Source organism: Podarcis cretensis (genome assembly GCF_951804945.1).
Source record: "Podarcis cretensis genome assembly, chromosome: 14".
Taxonomy (NCBI): Eukaryota; Metazoa; Chordata; class Lepidosauria; order Squamata; family Lacertidae; genus Podarcis; species Podarcis cretensis.
Window position 1 is genome coordinate 29,766,400 of NC_137183.1, and position 19,255 is coordinate 29,785,654.

Below are 19,255 nucleotides of genomic sequence, written 5' to 3' on the forward strand. Positions count from 1 at the left end.
TAGTGAAGCAGGAGCAGGAACGGGCTGGAACTTGTCCAGTGGCAAACAATCAGGCACAGGCTTGCTTGAAACACACAGAACAGGCTGTGCTGCAGAGCTGGAGTCGTGCAACAGGGAAGGTCACCCAAGGTCAGCTGGGTTGGGCTTCGCAATCCAGCACCGAGGCTGTTTCCCAGACTCTGCAGGCAAGCTCCCAGGGAGAGTCCCTATGATGGGTGCCACACCCAGGTGCTCTGCCCTTCCCTCCCTTCTGCTGAAGCTACACAGACCCTGCCAGCCTCCCCAGCCCTTCCTTTAGGCATCCAGAGCATGGTAGCTCCGGCTTACGCTCCAAAATGAGAGGTCCTGGGGCTGAAAGCTGTGCCCTGGAGGCCTCAGCTGTGTGCGAGTTCAAATGGAGTTGGGTGCTAGTGCCCCACAAGGAGTTGGGCCAAGAATGGCAATGGGTGACTCACAGGGTCCCTCCCCAACTCAATAGGGTCCTATCCTGCACTGCAGCTGAATCATTCAGCAGTTTCAGGTACCCTCAGGCAGAGGTGAGTCATTTCCTGTTAGCAAGAGCCCTGACTGGAAGCCACCTGCAGGAGGGTCTTTCCCCCAGAGTCAGGTACCACCTCTTTGCTCTGAAGCGGAAGGGGAAAGGAGCACAGACAGTCATCCCAGGTGTGGAGGTGGAGGGGAATTTCGAGCAGCAGCCATCTCTGCCTTGGGGAGTCATTCCTCTTCTGTCCCTCACACACCCCCCCCCATATAAAACTCCATCATACATGCAAGAGGGAACCAGTAAGCCAGTTGTGGAGATTTTGGCATGTGCCACACAACAGCCTCTGGGAATGTTGCCTTGCCCAAGGCTGTTGTGGAGACGACGACACCACGAGTGCCACAAGGAACCATAGAACTGTAGAGTTGGAAGGGACTCTGAGCATCATCTATTTCAATCCTCTGCAGTGCAGGAATATGCAGCTGTCCCATATGGGGATCAAACCTGCAACCTTGCCATTGCTGTATTAGCACAGAGATGGACATGAGAGAAAAGTAACTGCAAAACCTGTAGTGGGTAGAAAAGACTGGGAGCAAATAACTCCTTTTGATGATCTGAAAAGGCTGGACTCCTGTATTCTGCCTTACTGCTCGGGTGGATTATTGAAACTCATTCACCTTTTCTGTATTTGTGTGTGGCCAATTCCCTGAGCAAAATGCTGCTCTTGGGCATTCTGCAATACTGAATGTTGTTTGCAACACTCAAATGCCTTTTTGGAGTGTTCTGACCTGTTATGTCTACCTTGAGCTTTCTTGAATGAACTTTATTACGGTCACAGACCAGGATAGCCTTGAGCTTTGTTTTGACAAATGGAGTTGCAGTAGAGACATGCTTGATAAGTTGTTGAAATGTGGCAGCGCTTTTGTTCTCTGCTTGCTGAGGGGGCAGGACTGCTTGGGACATTGGGGTTCAACCTGCCACTCATAGCCATCTCTCTTTTCTTATCTCCTTCCCCCCAGGCTCCCCCCTCCGGCTCTTGACCCGCTTTGAAGAGCCTGGAATCACCAACTACACCACGATGATGCTGAGCCCAGATGGGGGCACCTTGTACGCAGGTGCCCGTGAGAGGCTCCTTGCCCTCAACACCACCTCCTTCTCTCCTGGGCCACAGCACCACAAAGTAAGTGCAGGGTGCCCACTGGCCACTTTAGAGCCCCCCAGTTCAGATGTGCAGTGGAAATATACAGGAAGGACATCACTGGCTGACGGACTGGCTGGTTGTTTCTGTTGTACCTCTCAGTCTGATGGGACCAGCAAGCCCCTACTCATCCTGGAAGCAGTTTGGGCCTCAGTCAAGGAGCCAGTCCTCAACACTGGCAGCAGAGGCTGCCTCTCCTTCCCCCTCTGAGGGTTCCTAGCCTGGGAGGGTTCCAAACCATTGCCACACACAACTTCACTCTTTGGGTTCAGGCACAGAAACTGGCAACCTGAGGATCTTGGAGCCTGTGGTCTTTCTAAAAGCAAGCTGTTTCAGCCTTTGATTGAGGAGGACAGTTTGGAAATGCTGGTCAGCACCCCATGGCCTTCCAGGTGCCAAAAGAGGTCTGGGCAGCTGCTGCTGCTGCTGCTGCTGCTCCTTCCCTTGGCCCTGCCCCATGCCAGTTACTCTAGATGCCAGGGCCCTGCTCTTGGCATAATATTTGGGCCACTTTAGGGGAATGCTGGGGTTTTCCATTTAATGCATCTGCAGCCCTGGCACTGGACATCACTGGGCTGGCCCCCCTTGCAGCGGGTGAGCTGTCTTTTGGGGCAGGAGACTGCCGCAGCTGAGGTTCACTGAGAGGCCCCAGAAAGTACCAGTGGGGAAATCAAGGAAGATTGGGAAATCAAGGGCCCATTGGGAATGGGGCAAGAGGGGCACTGCTGGGGATGAGGGGCACAGCCTGCGAAGGATGGCTCTGAAATGCCATTCTAGAAACCGCCCTAGAGGGAGGCAAGGGGAGTGCCTGGACTGAGCCTCCTGGTCACCGCCTCTCTTCCTGTCTTGCAGTTGCTGTGGGGGGCTGAGGAGGAGAAGAAGCGTCAGTGTGTCTTCAAGGGCAAAGACCCCCAGGTGAGTGCCCTACCAGACGTGGGTCTGCCATTCCTATGCCAGGGGGGCTCCTTCTGCCCCTTGGATTGGGCTGTGACCTGCTCAAGGCATCCCCTCCATTGCTGGGGGGCATTCTGAGTTAGGCGGAGCTCAAAGCTTTCCTCTTCTGTCCCTTGCAGAGAGACTGTCACAATTACATCAAGATCTTGCTGCAGCTGAACAGTACCCACCTGTACACCTGTGGGACCAGCGCCTTCAGCCCCACCTGCACCTACATTGTGAGTAAGCTTGTGGGGGGGAGGCACACCTTGCTGCCAGTATGGGACCCCTCACCTTGGAGAATCAGAACTATCAGGTTGGGCCGACCAGTTCAGCTTTCACCAGCCTGCTGCTCTCTAGCTATTTCGAACTACAACTCCCAGCAGCCCAGCCAGTGTGGCAGTTCCCCCATCAACCCCTGTGTCACATGCAAGCTGGGGCTGATGAGGGTGGTAGTCCAGAGCACATGGAGGGCACCAGGTTGGCAGAAGCTGATCTATCTCAAGAGACTCTCCCATGCACCCTTCATTAGGATCAAGCAAATGCCCTTTGGAGATGTTTGTCCTGCCAGGAGTTTCCACCACCTCCCTGGGCAGCCTGGCTCAGTCCTGTATGGACCTTCTTGCACTGGATCAAGCCCCATTCATGAAGAAGCCTCCAGCTGCCAGTTGTGGGCAGACCCTGGCTGGAGTCCTGTTTTCTGGGAAGGAGCCACTCCTGTTTACTGCTGTAGTGTTGAAAACACACCTCAGCGCTCTCACAGGCCAAGACCCTGGCAGGATTTGCACCTGGAGGCTGTGCAAGGGTCTTCTTGAAGACCCTAGAGTTAGAGTCTACATGTTCAGGGAGCCCCAGCCCCTACTATTTGGGGTTAGTGGGAAGGGTTAGGCTAGGTCTTGTCTCCTGGCCTATTTGAGCCCCCACACCTTTTTAAAAAACAGAAATCAAAAGTTTTTGCCTCAACACCACCCCCAAATACGTAATTCCTGGCATCTTCCTCACTGCACCATCCTCCCCTTTAGAACATTCCAGAATTCAGTCTGAAGCGAGAGGCCTCTGGGAAGCTGTTGCTGGAGGACGGGAAAGGACGTTGCCCCTTTGATCCTGCATACAGGTCCACGGCCATCATGGTTGGTAAGGAGATCCTGGGTTATAGCCAGTGGCTGCCTCACTTCATTCCATGGAACCAAGGAGGGAAGGGGCTGGGACACCCCCAGGACTGGAAGAGTCATAGAATCATAGACGGGGAGGACCCAAAGGGTCAACTAGTCTGGTCCCCTGCAATGCAGCAGGGAGAGGGGAGCCAGCCAAGTCTTTCTAAAGCATTGAAGAAGAGGAGACTATCCCTGGGTATCTGGTAAAGGGCTTTGAGGGTCTCCCTGATGGGGATGCTTTCTGGCAGATGGAGAACTGTATGCGGGGACTGTGAGCAACTTCCAAGGCAACGAGCCAACCATCCTGCGGAGTCACGGCAGTCGCCCGGCCATCAAGACCGAGAACTCGCTCAACTGGCTGCAAGGTGTGTGGGGTAGCATAAGAACATGAGAAGAGCCTTCTAGATCAGGCCCATCTAGTCAATCATCCAACCAGAGGCCCCAAAGGGAAACCCTGCAAGCAGGATCTGAGCAGAATAGCCCTCTCCCCTCCTGCGGTTTCCAGCAACTGGTATTCAGAAGCATGGCTGCCTCTGACTGTGGATGCAGAGCCGAGCCTTTTGGCCAGTAGGCATCCATAGTCCTCTCCTTCGTGGAGATGGGTGAGCAGGGAAGCTCTGCTGCTCAGTGAGATGACTGGGGAGCATGTTTATTGCCTCAAATGGCTCGGACATCAAGACCTTCACTGGCCCTTCCCATGGTCTTGGGGGCAGGAGTGAATTCACAAGAGCCTTCTTCAAGCCAAGGTGTTCTTCCACCAGTTAGACTCTCTGCAGCTCTGGTTTGGACTCGCCATTGGGATGGGGGGCTCCAAGCCTCTTCCTTGGATCCAGATCCATGGGATGAGGGAGCAACTGCAGAAAGGGCTGCCTCTGCCATCAGGAGGGCTGCAGCTCAGCAGCAGAGCACCTGCCTTGCATGCGGAAACTCCCAGGTTCAGTCCCCAGGTAGGGGTCGGAGAGACTCCTGCCTGAAACCCTGGAGAGCTGCTGCCAGCCAGTGTAGGTAATGCTGAGCAAGATGGACCAATGGTCTGTCTCTGTATAAGGCAGCTTCCTATGTCCCTATGTGCCACAGATCCCTTCTTTGTGGGCTCGGCCTACCTGCGAGAGAGCCACCCGCCCAGCAGCTCCCAGGGGGACGACGACAAGATCTACTTCTTCTTCAGCGAAAGTGGCAAGGAGTTTGACTTCTTTGAAGACACTGTTGTGTCACGCATCGCCCGCGTGTGCAAGGTGAGGAGGGCTTCGTCTGTTTGGGGACCGGGATGTTTTTCCCCCCTTTCCCTTTTTGCTCTTTGCAAAAGTTTGGAGAAGGTGGAAACCTCCCTTTCTGCTGAGCCAGGGCCAGCCCAAGACATTTTGCTGCCTGAGCCAGAGCAGTAAATGGTCCTCCCCGCCCGCTTAAGTCAAGGTTCATTGTGCCCAAGGCTGGCCGAGTTATTTTGGCGCCTGAGGCAGGAGATTCTACAAGCGTGTCTCCCTGGGAGAAGAATGGTCATAAACTAATAAACTAGCAATATGCTGCTGCCTTTGATGGTTCTCTGGGCCTGCAGCGTCCCCTGGTGCCCATCTCTTGCTCTCTCATGCCTTCTCTTGGCACCAGCAGGAACATCAAGGGGCAGCTGGGAGGAGCTCCCAGGTGGGTTCAGCATGGAAGGAGAGCTAAAAAAAATTAAAAAGCCACCTTTCTGTCCCAGGTGGAGAACTCAATTTTTATGTACAACAGGTTTCGACCAGTTCCTCTCAAAGTTTTATTGAAGCATTTTTTATTTATTGGATTTAAATCCCACCTCTTTCTCCCTGGAGCTCAAGGTGGCTTACATGCTTCATCTCCTCTTCATTTAATCCCCACAACCACCCTGTAAGGTAGGCTAGGCTGAGAGATGGTGATGGGCCCAAGGTTACCCAGTAAGCTTTGTGGCCAAGTGTGGAGTTTGAACCCTGGTCTCCTGACACTCTAACCCAGGAGTCAACAAACTTTTTCAGCAGGGGGCCAGTCCACTGTCCCTCAGACCATGTGGGAGGGCCGGACTATATATTTTTTAAAAAAATTAACGAATTCCTGTGCCCCACAAATAACCCAGAGATGCATTTTAAATAAAAGCACACATTCTACTCATGTAAAACCACGCTGATTCCCAGAGTGTCTGCAGGCCGGATTTAGAAGACGATTGGGCCGAATCCGGCCCCTGGGCCTTAGTTTGCCTACCCATGTTCTAACCACTACACCATCCTTTACTGCAAGTGTAATCCCAGACTGTCTTGCAACTAAACGTGAATCCAGTTACACCCTCAAAGGACTCAAAACAAGGCAGGTGTTTCCAAATAGGCTGCCAGGGGAAATTCTTCTGGGCCCCTGCTCTGTAACGTGATACAACTTGGGACCAAAGTGGATGTGAGCATCTGGGATGCAGGATCTTGCCTCCTCCCATTGGGTGGGTGGGTGGGTGGGGAGGGGAGGAAAGTACAATTTGCATCTAGCTACATCTCCTTTGGCCCCAAGTCTAACCGTCTTCCACCAAGCCTGTCTCAAGCCCAAAATTAAAAGCCCATTAGATGTCCTTCCTGCCACACTGTGGCTTTTCTAGGCCCAGCTCTTGCAACTTGGCATGACAGCACCACCCCTCACCGTTCCCTCCCTTCCTTTCTCTCCTTGCCAGGGCGACGTTGGGGGTGAGCGGGTTCTCCAGAGGCGGTGGACAACCTTCCTGAAGGCCCAGCTGCTGTGCTCACATCCCGAGGACGGCTTCCCCTTCAACGTGCTACAGGACATGTTTGTGCTCACTCCAGGCGAAAGCTTGGCAGAGACTGTCTTCTACGGGGTCTTCACCTCTCAGTGGTGAGCAGTGAGAGGAGGCTGCCTCTCTGGGCTGCCAGGTTCCCTTGGTAGAGAGCGCTTGGTGCATGCCCCATTACTTCTGCATGCCTGTGGGTGTTTGACTGCCCCATTTATATAAAGGTAAAGGTAAAGGTACCCCTGCCCGTAAGGGCCAGTCTTGACAGACTCTGGGGTTGTGCGCCCATCTCACTTAAGAGGCCAGGGGCCAGCGCTGTCCGGAGACACTTCCGGGTCACGTGGCCAGCGTGACATCGCTGCTCTGGCCAGAGCCAGAGCCAGAGCCGCACACTGAAACGCCGTTTACCTTCCCGCTGGTAAGCGGTCCCTATTTATCTACTTGCACCCGGAGGTGCTTTCGAACTGCTAGGTTGGCAGGCGCTGGGACCGAGCAGCGGGAGCGCACCCCGCCGCAGGGATTCGAACCGCCGACCTTTTGATCGGCAAGCCCTAGGCGCTGAGGCTTTAACCCACAGTGCCACCTGCGTCCCGCCCCATTTATATATTTATTGTCAATTAATTTTTATTCATTTTTCAAATGTGTAACACATCAATGCCAAACTAAAACTAATACATTTCCCCCCCAAAAAAACTGGCTTTGCACTCTCTCAGATATTTCCACTTCTTACCCTTTTACATGCTGCTTATTTTACAGATTTATCTCTAATTAACACCTATTTTTCTTTAGCAAATTCCTCATCCCTCAGCTGTGCATTTACCAGCTCCTGGATATAGATCAAACAAAATTATATCAAATGACAAGTGAGGTCATAGTCGTTTAAATCTGTCATTCTTCTTTCTCGACTGTCCCATCCTTGACCCTCCTTCTCCTTCCTCCTCTCTCCCAGGGACAGGAAGGGCTCTGGGAGTGCTGCAGTCTGTGCCTTCTCCATGGCGGATGTGGAGGAAGCCTTCAGTGGGCTGTACAAGGAAGTCAACCGGGAGACCCAACAGTGGTACACGGACACCCACCCTGTGCCGGAGCCCCGGCCTGGAGCGGTATGTCCATCACCCAGCAGCCAGCTCCATGGGCTTGGGGGCGGGAAGGCCTTGGGACTGATGCTGGTGGGTCTGCCTGCCCTCCACCTTGAAGGCTACCAGGCTGCCTTTGGCTTTTGCCTGAGATCCTGCAGAGGGTAGGGGCTGCCACAGTCCAGTGCTGGACAACTTAAGCTGCTGCTGCTGCCATACACCCCTTCCCTTCAAGATGGCTCTTTCCTTTTAATCCCCCTGCCCACAGTGCATTAACAGCCAGGCCCGGCGGATGAAGATCACCTCCTCACTCCAGATGCCTGACCGGGTGCTCAACTACCTCAAGGACCACTTCCTGATGAGCAGCCCCATTCGGAGCCAGCCACTCTTCCTCCTGCAGGGTCATGCCCGCTACCAGCAGATCAGCGTCCAGCGTGTCCAAGGCCTGCACCGGGCCTATGATGTCTTGTTCTTGGGCACAGGTGGGTGGCGGCAGCGGCAGCAGGCGGCTGGGAGGAGGGAGGCAGGGGGAGGCCCTTTGGCAATGGCTGGAATGTCAGGAGGAGGAAGAGATGGTTCATAGCTGGGCAAGGGGATGGATGGACCCCCCAAGGTGCTGGCTGCCTCTTACCTGCACTTCTTGGATATAATATATCCTTATTTTACACACACACACACACACACACACACACACACACACCCTGCCCATCTGGCTGGGTTTCCCCAGCCACTCTGGGTGGCTTGCAGCACATAAAAATTGTAAAACACCAGACATTAACATTTCCCGATACAAGGCTGCCTTCAGATGTCTTCTAGAAGTCAGATAGTTGTTTATTTCCTTGGCATCTGATGGGAGGGTGTTCCGCAGGGCGGGTGCCACTACCGAGAAAGTCCTCTGCCTTCCATGGCTACCAGCCACAATGGGTATGTGCTGCTTCCACGGTCAGAGGCAGCAATGCTTCTGCACGCCAGTGGCTGGAAACTGTAGGAGGGGAGAGGGCTCTTGTGCTCAGGTCCTGCTTGTGGGATTCCCACAATGGGCATCTGGTTGGCTGCTGTGAACACAGCAGACTGGACTGGATGGGCCATTGGCTTGATTCTGCAGGTCTCTCCTTATGTTCCTCCTCTCAACTGGCTTAGATCTTCTCTTGGAAACTTGCTCCAAGCGTCCTTAGAGAGGAGGCATCCTGCAGAGAGCATGGCTGCATCCTGAGTACTCTTTGGAGGCGCCCCAGGCTGCCCTCTTTCTTGACATTCAGTTCTATCTTGGCTATCATGGAACCCAAGGGAACAGGCACCTGGCTTTCAGGAGGTCCCCCACCTGACCTGACCAGGCTTGGGCCTGCTTATCTTCAGCCTGCTTCACCTTCTCCATTGCCTGCGCTGCTGTGGCTGCCCTGTGGTGGGTGGGAGAGACCTGCTTAGGGAAGTTTTTAATGTTTGATGTTTTATTGTATTTTTAATATTTTGTTGGAAGCTGCCCAGAGTGGCTGGGGAAACCCAGCCAGATGGGCGGGGTATACATCATCATCATTATTATTATTATTATTATTATTATTACACTCCAAGTCTCTCATTCTATAGCTGGCTTCTTTGTTCTTGCTGCTGCCTTCAGAATTTTCCCTGTTTCAATTTGTCCTGTGTGTTGCGATTCTTTAAGACACCTAGTGAGGGGTCTGGATCAGGCCCAAAAAGGTGGGGGAGGAATTAGAGACTATGCTGAATTTAAAAGTGGGAGAGGTCAGTGGGAGAGTGTTGCAGAGTGAGGCACATCTTATCTTAAAGGCTGTTGACAGGATAGCCCAGGGTTTCCCAAACTTTGGTCTCCAGCTGTTTTTTGGACTACAACTCCCATCATCCCTAGCTAACAGGACCAGCGGTCAGGGGTGATGGGAATTGTAGTCCAAAAGCAGCTGGAGACCCAAGTTTGGGAAACCTTGGTCTAGCCCAACCTAAGGTCATCCTGGCCACAAAGGGGAGTCTGTTCCGTTTCCACTTACTCAGAATAGCAGGCAGGAAACATGCCCAACAACAGGAGAGAGAGAGACCAGGCCGTCGGGTGGCTGGGAACCTCCAGACTTCAAACATGCAGGTTTTGGTTCTCTGTGGCTGGCCCTGGACAGGTGAGGAGGGAAGGGATGGAGCTCTTCTGTGGGGGACTGGCTGGCAGGTGGGAGACAGCTGTTTGCCCTGGCCCTCATCGCTGGGCTCCCCTTTCTGCTTGCAGATGACGGCTGGCTGCACAAGGCCGTGGTGATGGAGCAGCAGGTCCAGATCATTGAAGAAATCCAGCTCTTCCCTGCTGGGCAGCCTGTCCTCAAGCTGCTTCTGGACCCTGCCCAGGTAAGACAGAGGGGCATCCTGGGAAACTCCCGCCAGCATCCTCATCAGAAGAGGGAAGTCATCTACATGAGAGAGAGAAGTGGCCAGTTTGGGGATTGTGTGCCTTCCAAGAGGACTCAGCCCTGAGCTTCAAAGCGAGGGTTCCCTCCTCAGTGGCTGCTGTAGATCCACCCTTGCCTTGATCTGCGTGGGCACCTGGGGTCTCTGGAGGGAAAGGTGTGTCATATCTTTCCTCCACTCCTTCCCAGAAACATTGCTCTGTGCTAGCCTGGACTCAGGCAGATACTTCTGAACCAGCAGGGACCCCCTTAGCTAGGCACAGTGGGCAGGACAAGGGCTGGTTTGGAGAGCTTCTGTTGCCTGGTGGCCAGCTGCTCTGCCCACAGGGGTCAGGTGCTGCATGACTGGCTTGTGGCCGCTGGAGACCCTCTGACAGGTGACCTGCAGGGGGCACGGTGGGTCTGCTCTGTGGAACGAGCCTGATTTAGCTCCTCCCCGCAGGGCCTCCTTTATGCTGCCTCCTACACTGCGCTCGTCCAAGTGCCGCTCTCCAACTGCAGTATGTACCGGACCTGTGCCGAATGCATCCTGTCTCGGGACCCCTTCTGCATCTGGAGCGGAGGGGCCTGCATTCCGCTTCTCCCAGACCGCTCATGGCCCCATGCAGGGTGAGTGCTTCTTCCACCAGGCCTAAGTGGGGATGCCCACTTCCTTCCTCCCCCTCCCCCTCAACCCATGGGTGGCCTCTGCCCCCTCCCTCCTTGCCTCTCCCTTCACCGTTGCTGCCTCCATCTCTCACCAGGCCCAGCTGGCTTCAGGACATTGAAGGGGCTGATGCCACCCAGCTTTGCCAGACGGGCAATGGGCAGCCCAGCCGCTCAGCCACAGGTAAAGACCAAAGCTGGGGTGGGGGCTTTGAGAACTCTGGGAACAAAAGAGGGAAAATGAGATGAGGGGTTACAGGCACTCTGTTTCTGGCTCTGTCCTGCCTGCTGACCTAGAGTCTCTCGGGCAACTTATTTATTTATCACATTTATATTCCACCTTTCCCTCAAGCAGCTCAAGGTGGCATACATTCTTCTGTTCCCCGCAATTTTATCCTCAGGACAACAACCCTGTGAGGTAGACTAGGCTGAGATACAGTGACTGGCCAGTGAATTTGATGGGGGTGAGGGGATTTGAACGCTGGTCTCCCAGGCCCCAGTCCGACACCGCACTGGGTCTCCTGGGCTCGGCTGCCTGGCAGCCTCCCTGTGGCACCCAGGGCCTGACTGGTGGGTGTCCCTTCTCTCCCCTCTGCAGAAGAGCCCCCGTGCCAGGCAGTGGTGATATTGGGCTCCAGCGCTGTGCAGACGCTCCCTTGCCCGCAGCTCTCCAACCTGGCTTCTCGGCACTGGCTGCACAATGGGGTTGCCATCAACACCTCAGCTGTCCTGGTGCTTCCTGAAGGGGAGCTGGTGCTGATGGGCAGCCCAGCCCAGGCAGGACGCTATGACTGCTGGTCGCAGGAGGGCGGCTTCCGACAGCTGATGGCCAGTTACTGCGTGCGGGTCGAGACCACGCTTGGAGCCCGGATCGTGCCCCTCCAGAACCCCCTGGAGACCATCAGCACCTCCAGGAGCGTCTCGGCAGCGGCCGCGGGGAGCAGCATGTCAGCTCTGCTGGAGGGCAAGACCTACTGGATGGAGTTCCTGGTGATGTGTGTGGCCTTTGCCGTCACCGTGACGCTCCTGACCCTCTTTGTGCTGCACCGGCACCGCAACGCCGTGAAGACCTTCCTCAAGCAGGGCAAGTGCACCAGCGCCCATCCCAAGAAACCCTGCAAGATGGGGCTTCCCGCAGAGAACTTGCCCCTCAACGGGGCCCATACGCCCAGTGCCATCCTAGACCACAAGGGCTACCAGGCCCTCCATGACAGCCACGCGGTCAACACGCCTCTGCATGCCGCTCCGGCAGCGCAGCCCAGCGTGGCCTTCTCGGAGTCCGACCGACGCCCGCTCAGCATCCACGAAAGCGTCGTGGAGGTGTTGACTCCCACCCAGCGGCCGCGTGTGCGCCTCGGCTCCGAGATCCGGGACTCGGTCGTATGAGCCGCATTGTTGCATCCACAGACCCTGCTGTGCTGAGCCTTCCGAGGAACCAGGAGCTCCTGGTGCCCCCACCCAAACCAGAACTGCCCTACGGACTGTGAACGGACAGAAGAGGCCCTGCAGTGTTGGGCACTTGGGCCGCGTCCTCTCGCCCTGCGCTGGGGCACCTGTGTGTCTCTGCGCTGCTCTGGACTTCTTGCAAACAGTGGCTGGAACCTGCAGAGAGCAGAGCGGGCACTCCTAAGCCTTGAGGAGCAGCGGTGGCCTGCTCCCCGGCTGCTGCAAGGATGCTCAGCTGGGCAGAAGGGAAGACACTTTGGCCCGGGCTGTCGTCGTAGGTCAGAGGAGCCAGACCCAAGCCCCACTGGGCTGGGGCAGGACGAGAGACTGCAAGGAGGCTGCAGAAGGAGGCCCTGCCCTTGGCCTGCCCAGTTCCTGCACTTCCTTCCCAAGAGAGCACCCTCTGGGCCCAAGGAGTGGCACCTGCGAGCTCTCTCAATGGGTGGGTGTGTTGTGTTGTGTCGTGTGCATGGGGTGGAGTCTGGCTTCTCGTGAACTCTGTGGGGTTAGGGGGAGAACCTGTTGAATGTTTAGGGTGTTTGCTTGGTGTGTGGAAGTGTGAGAGTGGGGCTCAGGTGCCATGTTGCGAGGGGACAGGGACACAACGCCCACCGAACACAGATACCAGGCCTGCCCTTCTGACTCCTGTGCACTCTAGGTTTGGCTGTCTGCCACTGTGAATTCTGCCTGGGCTCCAGCACAGAGCTGCCTCCTGCCCGGGCCAGGTATGTGGAAGGGCAGGCCCTGGCTTGGCCACTCACAACAGCAGCCCCAGCGCACCCCCACGCTTCCCACAAGTGCACTTGCACAAGCCTTGTGTGTTGGTTGTGTTTATTTTTACATAAAAGTTGACGTCTCCTTTGACAACGGCTTGGGCCTGACCTCTCTCGACGCTGCCCACTCTTCTCACAGCAGCCAGTGCTCCCTGATCCCTGCCTCTCGACCCTCCCTGGCAGCCCTGGGGGCAGGGTGTGTGCTTTGGAGCCTCCAGGTCCCACCAGCATCCCTGTGTGCCCCTTGAGCGCTGGGAGCTGTGGCATATACCTATGGGCAAAGCCTCAGCCTCTACCACCAGGGGAATCTGGGCAGAATGGCGGCTGCTGCTGCCCCTGTGAGCCACGCAGCAATCCTCCCCACCCCCACCCCCTGTCTCTTTCTGGCTGCATGACAAGAAGTGGTTCTGAATGGGGCAAATATCGAAGGGTAGAAGGAAACAAGAGGCGGAAGGAGCAGGGGCCCTGTTGGAGGAGGCAGTAGAGGAGCTTGCTCCAGCAGCCTTTTCCACTTTTGTCACGAGGGGCAGATGCAGTCATTTCTCCTTGCACTCTGCCAACCTGGGCTTAGTCCTCTCTCCACTGAGGGGGTAAACAGAAGCAGGCCAGGGGACTTACAGGTGCCAGGTCCTGAGTTTTATTAGTAGCAGTGTAGAAACCAGATAAGATCACAACAGGTTTTGTAAAAAGAGGGTGGATATTTAAGGCTTTTGGAAACAGCCACCAGCCTCGGGATTGCAAGTGCGCCCCCCCAACCCCCCGCCAGCTCAAATAACTGGCCAGAAAATTCAGATCCAACACCCCAACCTGCCAATATCACAAGTGGGCCAGCAGTGTTGACTGTACTTGTCTTTGCGCCAACGGCTCTCCCAACAGCTGATCTCCAAGTGGGGAAGGTGAGAAGCTGGAAAGAATTTGCAAAGGCGTGGGCAATCGTTAGGAGCTGCTGTCCGTTTCCCAGGGTGTGAAAGCCAGTCCAGGGCTCACAAAGAGACAGGCAGAGTTGGAGGCAGTCCCTGCTGCAGCAAAGGCACGGAGTCGGTGGGAATGTCAGTGTAGGTACAGCAGCGCCAGGGAATAATGATCGTCGTCGCCCAGGATAGAAACCTCCTTGGAGTGTGACTTCTCTGATGCAGCCGAGAAGAGTCCAGTGCTCAGCACTCAGCCGGGATCTTCCCTGTCCCAGGCTGCAGTGAAGCAAGAAGTCAAGAGTACAGACCATGGCTCCCAGCATGCCTTGCTCCACACCCATCTCCTCAAGAACAGTAGTGTGGGGGGTGAGTCTCAAAGACACCCCACCCTGTCAAGAGCCTGGTTGCTGTCCGGACCTAGAGCTTGGGTGGGGTTGCAAGGCAGGATCTTCCCCTTGGCACAGCTGTCCTCGGGTGGCTAGAAAGAAGTGGTTTGTTCCCTCTGTAGAGAGATGGAGGCATCTTCCAGCAGGAGGGAGAAGGAGGGAGGAATCAGAGCACAATTTTGAAGGAACTGGGAGAGAAAAGGGAAGAGGAGGAATAATGAGTTTGATTTTGCAAACTTGGGACTGCAGGAGCTCGTAGGCAGAATACTCCCAGAGCAGGCTCCTGAAGCATTCACACATGCACACACACCCCTGGCTGTGAGCTAGCTGATCAACCAGGGAGCAAGCCCAACCCCAAGTGAAGCAAGGGAAGGGCAGGAGGTACCTGGTGAAGTCTGGGGAGCGGGAAATTATGTGCTGGAACTCGGAAAGATTGATGGTCCCGTCTTTGTCGATATCGGACTCCTCCAAGATCTGATGGAAACAAAGGAGCCTCGTGGGGCAAGAGCAGCAGCAGTTCCCAGATTGGGCCGACCTTCCTCTTCACCCCACCCAGGGAGAGAGGTGAGAACTCGAACCCAGCTCCCCAGCAGCAGTAGCCCCACCTTGGCTGGTACTCACGTTCTGGATGAGCTGGTCCATCTCCATGGCACTCAGTCTGCTGTCCTCACCTTCCCCCGTCAGGCAATTCACCAGGTTCTCCAAATCCTTCTTGTCAAGAGTTCCATCATCATCAAAATCTGGGGGTGCGGGAGGAGAACGGACCATTAGTTGGCGCTTGCTGAGCTTACCAAGCTTGCCTGCTCCCGGGGGTCCTTTTATTTGGAGTGGCGAGGCCTGCTTTGCTTCTGAGAAAGAAGCAGGCCACGTTCAGCAAAGCTCTGAGGGGTATTCTAGATTTCTCCACTGCTCTGCTTTTGAGAAGGGACAAATGGAAACTGGGACTGCGAGGAGGGGAAGAAGAAGCCCTGCCGTGTAGGGCAGTCCTGGAGAACCTATGGCCCTCAATATGTTTCTGGGTAATCCCTCACCCACTGGCTGTGCTGGGATTCCAACCAAGTCTGAAGGAACATGGATTCTCATAAATCCCTGGTGTGGGGGTCAAAGAGGCAGAGACCACCTTCCTGCCTCCATGGAAACGACCACCTAGGCATCCCCAGGCAGGAGCCTAAGAACAACCTGCTGCATCAGGCCAGCATCCTGCAGCATCCTGTTCTCACAGTGGCCAACCCAGTGCCCCAAATGGAAGCTCACAAGCAGGACCCAAGCACAAGAGCCCTCTCCCCTCTTGTGGCTTCCAGATACTGGCATTCAGAAGCATTACTCTGCCTGACCATGGAGACATAACATACCATAATAGCCTTAGTAGTGCTCCTTGGGGACTCAAAGGCCAGCCCAGGCTACTTCAAATTTGAAAATTGAATTGAAATTGAAATACTTTATTGTCACTTGTACAACTTGTATACTGTGAGATTACACGAGCATTCCCCACTCAGCTCTCTTATTCTTAATTCCCCTCGTTTACTGACACACACACACCTAACCCAAAAGTCAGTTGCCCTGTTGTTATCTTTTCATTCAGCAGCCTAAGAGCCCACGGATAGAAGCTGTTCTTTACTCTGTTGGTGCGACTAATCATGCTTCTGTATCTTCTGCCTGAGGGCAGGAGATCAAGAAAGTGCTGGCCAGGGTGTGAATCATCCCTGAGAATTTTCCTCACTCTCCTGAGGCAACCTTATTCCGCTATTTCATCCAGTGGATTCACGGGACAGCCCATAATATCTTGTGCTGTATTCACCACCCTCTGTAGACACTTCCTATCAGATGATGTCAAACCAGCATACCACACCATGATGCAGTATAAAAGGACACTTTCTATTGTTGACCGGTAGAAGGAGATCATCAGATGTTGATTGACATTGTTTTTCCGCAAGACTCTGAGGAGATGGAGTCTCTGTTGGGCTTTCTTAACCACCTGGGTTGTATTTATTTTCCAAGTAAGGTCTTCACTGAGATAAACTCCTAGGGATTTAAAGGAAGAGACTCTCTCCACACAGCCCTCCCCGAAGTACAGCAGGGCTAGTTCTCCTCTCTTCCTCCGAAAGTCCAACACCATCTCCTTTGTCTTGCTGATATTAAGGTGCAAGTTGTTCTCTAGGCACCATGTAGATATTTTTTTGGACCTCCCCTCTATACACTGATTCGTCTCCACCTCTTATTAAACCCATTATGGTGGTGTCATCTGCAAACTTAATAATTGCAGTAGACTGGTCAGAAGGGTTTCCCATTGCTCATCAAGTTCAGCAGTGCCCAAGCAAGGGAGATAAAAGCCACTTCTAACTGACCCCTTCCAAACATGGGGTAAGCAAGGAGATATGCCACCTCCAGATGTAGAGAGGGTCCTTCACCCATGCCTTGGTAGCCATCAATCCTCGAATTTTTCTGATCCTTTGACCAAGCTGCTGGGAAGCCAGCACCACCCTGTCTTGAGGCTTTGAATCCCATAAGCTCCTTTTGCACACTGTGTGCCAATCCGTATCCCCGTGCGGCTCTTGCATTTCAGCTCTTTCAAAGAGAGTACAGCTACACTTTCAGCTCACAGAAAGTCTCCCAACAAAGTGCTTCCGCTTTCTCTCTCACAGACTAAGCCCCAACAAGGCTGGAACTCACCAAAGATGCGGAAGGCGTAATGTGATTTGATCTCTGGCGTTGCAGAGTCACTGAAGACACTCAGCATGTCCAGAAAGTCCTCAAAGGACAGGCTGCCTTCCCTGTCATCCGTGGTAGAGAAGACGTGGCAAATGCGGTGCCGGAAGGGGTTTGCCTGGAAGCACAAAGAGGGATGGGGGGGGGGACTGTAAGGAGCTTCCTCCAGTGTGTTATCCAAAGCCAGTGCAGGTACGAGGGATCAGAAGGCTAAACCCATACCAGCAAACTGGCCCTACAGATCTACCCGTGGCAGGGATGGAGAAATGTGTTGGACCCTCCAAGTGATGCTGGATGCCCCCTGCCCCCAGCCTATACAACCAATTATCAGAGATTAGATTTATTTGCAATACTTATATCCCCACTTTCATTATAAATGATTTCAGGACAGGTCCCAACAGTAAAAACTACATAAATCCAGTCAGAAATTCGGACAAAAATCTGCAGCTTACAGTATAGTACAAAGATCACTCCCCTCGTGCTCCCTCTTCACTATACAGGCCTAAATTCAAAAGACCTAGAGGAAGGCACAAGCTTACTGGAGGATGTGATTGTTCCACAACCAGGGTGTCACCACCGAGAAAGCCCTATCCTGAGTCCCAGCACCCAGGACCTTGTTTGGTGATGGTACCCCCAAGATGGCCATCCTGGCAGATCTCAAATCACAGGCTGGACAATACAAGGAGGGAGAAGACTGCCTTTAGGGCTCTACATAACAAAAACAAAACAATGAGTTGGGCTCACTAGCAAATAGATGGGATGTGCAGCCCAGCCACAGCTCTTGGATGCACCCAGCTGCAGTCTTTTATATGGGTCACAGAGCAATAAACATTTATCCTGTACAGACCTTGTCTGAGAGGCAAACAGTGTTCCCCTCCCCTCCCAGCATACCCGCAGTTCAGGCAGCATCAAGATCTTGCTCTTGGGAATCCTTGTGGTGAAAGCCTGATCCCGGTCCTCCTTGGGCAGCAGTTCACTGAATCGCTTGTGGGCCCTGGAAGAGAAGATAGCGGGCAATGCCAGCCAAGTTCCTTCCTCCCTGGACGGATGCCCTGCCCAGCTGGCGCCAGCTTTCCATCAGCCCTGCAGCACCAGCTCCTCTCTTTGGTGGGGGGGGGGAGGGTCTTTTTCCTGTGCTGCCCTATGCCTGGCAGTGCCCTCCTCCTTATCCCACTTATCTACCCACACTCAGCTTGGGGAATTCCCACTGTCGTCACCACATCCCTCCAGGTGAAGCTGCAGGTGCCTCTGAACCCTTGAGCAAAGTCCGCCTGTCAACCCAGGGCTGAGGCCAGGGAGAGGGGACTGGACCTTGGCATTCCCAGGGGAGAGGGAGGGCCACAGCAGCTTAGTGATGGGACACCCAGTTCAACCCTGCTGGTACCTCCAGCCCCTCCCTGTGCCAGTAGAAATGGCTTGGCTACCTTAAAATCATAGAACTGCAGAGCGGGAAGGGACACCAAGGGGCATCTACTCCAACCCCCTGCAATGCTCTGGAGAGTCAGGCAAGCTTGCTCAGCAATGGCAGGGTCGTTGGGAAGCCTGTCTCCCCACTGTTCACACCCAGGCGCCCTAGAAAGAGCCTCACGAAGGAGTAGGATATATACTCACAGCAGGATCTCTTGCTTGGTCAAGAAGGTCAGCTCCTAGGAAAGCGGAAGGGGGCGGAAAGGAGGGAGAGAAGGTTAGTCTGCTGGAGAAGAGGGAGGGGTGGAGGGGGTCCCATCATGCCGCGCCCTGGGGCTGCCCTCCAGACGTGGCTGGACTCCTCCTCCCAGAAGCCTGCACCATCTATGGGCAACAGGGATGAGCTGGAGTCCCGCCACATATGGAGGGAAGCCCTCGGGGGGGGGGGGGGGAGCTGATGCCCACACACAACTTCTGCCCCTCAGCTCCACCCCCACCCCGCCAAGCGAGAGCCCAGCGAAGGCGTCCATAGGTCCGGGCCCCCCCCCCCCCCGTCCTCGGACAAAGGCGGCCCAGCAAGCTGCACAGCGAAGGGACGAGGCGGGAGAGGGTACCTGGTATTCCCCCAGGAGGTCTCGGGGTAGGCGGCTGCCGGAGGCCCCCATGGCGACGACGGTACAACTTGAGGCAAACTCCGGGAACTTCCTTGTCTCCTCCTCCTCCTCCCCACTCCCCTCGACGGGACGTCACTGTCGCCAGGCAACCACCCCGTAGCCCCGCCCATTCCGAAAGGAGGCAGGCGGAGCCCGGCATAGCCCGTTGCGGGGGGTGGGGTGTCCCGGGATGCGGATGAATGGAGGCCCCCTCTCCCACCGTTCCCCGCACCAGGTAAGCTCCGGCGGTCGGAGCCGTCGAGGGGGAATCAGCAGCGATGGCATCCCGCGCTGTGGCCAAGCCGGTGATGGGCTTCCTTCCCCAGATCGGTCGACGCTGCTGCCAGTCC

At 55.0% G+C, this 19,255-nt stretch overlaps 2 protein-coding genes across 5 annotated transcripts in view; one reads left to right on the plus strand and one right to left on the minus strand.

The window, feature by feature from the left end:
* SEMA4B (semaphorin 4B) overlaps positions 1-12,936 on the plus strand; it is a 36,018-nt gene extending 23,082 nt beyond the window's left edge. For all 4 annotated transcript variants that reach the window (XM_079952683.1, XM_079952682.1, XM_079952681.1 and 1 more), the window contains 13 exons: positions 1,501-1,661; positions 2,532-2,594; positions 2,753-2,851; positions 3,635-3,746; positions 4,015-4,131; positions 4,844-5,001; positions 6,429-6,607; positions 7,453-7,603; positions 7,845-8,058; positions 9,804-9,919; positions 10,421-10,587; positions 10,722-10,807; positions 11,222-12,936. In XM_079952683.1, the coding sequence (XP_079808809.1) occupies positions 1,501-1,661; positions 2,532-2,594; positions 2,753-2,851; positions 3,635-3,746; positions 4,015-4,131; positions 4,844-5,001; positions 6,429-6,607; positions 7,453-7,603; positions 7,845-8,058; positions 9,804-9,919; positions 10,421-10,587; positions 10,722-10,807; positions 11,222-12,009 (2,411 nt within the window). In that variant the 3' untranslated portion in view covers positions 12,010-12,936. The remainder of the gene's footprint in view (positions 1-1,500; positions 1,662-2,531; positions 2,595-2,752; positions 2,852-3,634; positions 3,747-4,014; positions 4,132-4,843; positions 5,002-6,428; positions 6,608-7,452; positions 7,604-7,844; positions 8,059-9,803; positions 9,920-10,420; positions 10,588-10,721; positions 10,808-11,221) is intronic.
* Positions 12,937-13,463: 527 nt separating this feature from the next.
* CIB1 (calcium and integrin binding 1) lies at positions 13,464-19,022 on the minus strand. Its single transcript, XM_079952685.1, has 7 exons — positions 18,867-19,022; positions 18,457-18,491; positions 17,737-17,839; positions 16,810-16,963; positions 14,761-14,879; positions 14,525-14,613; positions 13,464-14,327 (listed from the first exon to the last, which is right to left on the minus strand). Exons 1-7 carry the CDS (start codon positions 18,915-18,917, stop codon positions 14,306-14,308), a joined length of 573 nt encoding a protein of 190 aa, XP_079808811.1. The 5' UTR covers positions 18,918-19,022; the 3' UTR covers positions 13,464-14,305.
* Positions 19,023-19,255: the final 233 nt, after the last annotated feature.

What these genes read in the sequence shown, in the direction of transcription:
- CIB1 (XM_079952685.1), bottom strand. Translation starts at nt 18,917, where the DNA reads ATGGGGGCCTCCGGCAGCCGCCTACCCCGAGACCTCCTGGGGGAATAC. An exon ending in TGATGCTGCCTGAACTGCGG is followed by an intron (nt 16,964 to 17,736) that starts GTATGCTGGGAG and finishes TTGTGCTTCCAG; the next exon opens with GCAAACCCCTTCCGGCACCG. An exon ending in CGCTCCCCAGACTTCACCAG is followed by an intron (nt 14,328 to 14,524) that starts GTACCTCCTGCC and finishes TTTCTCTCCCAG; the next exon opens with TTCCTTCAAAATTGTGCTCT.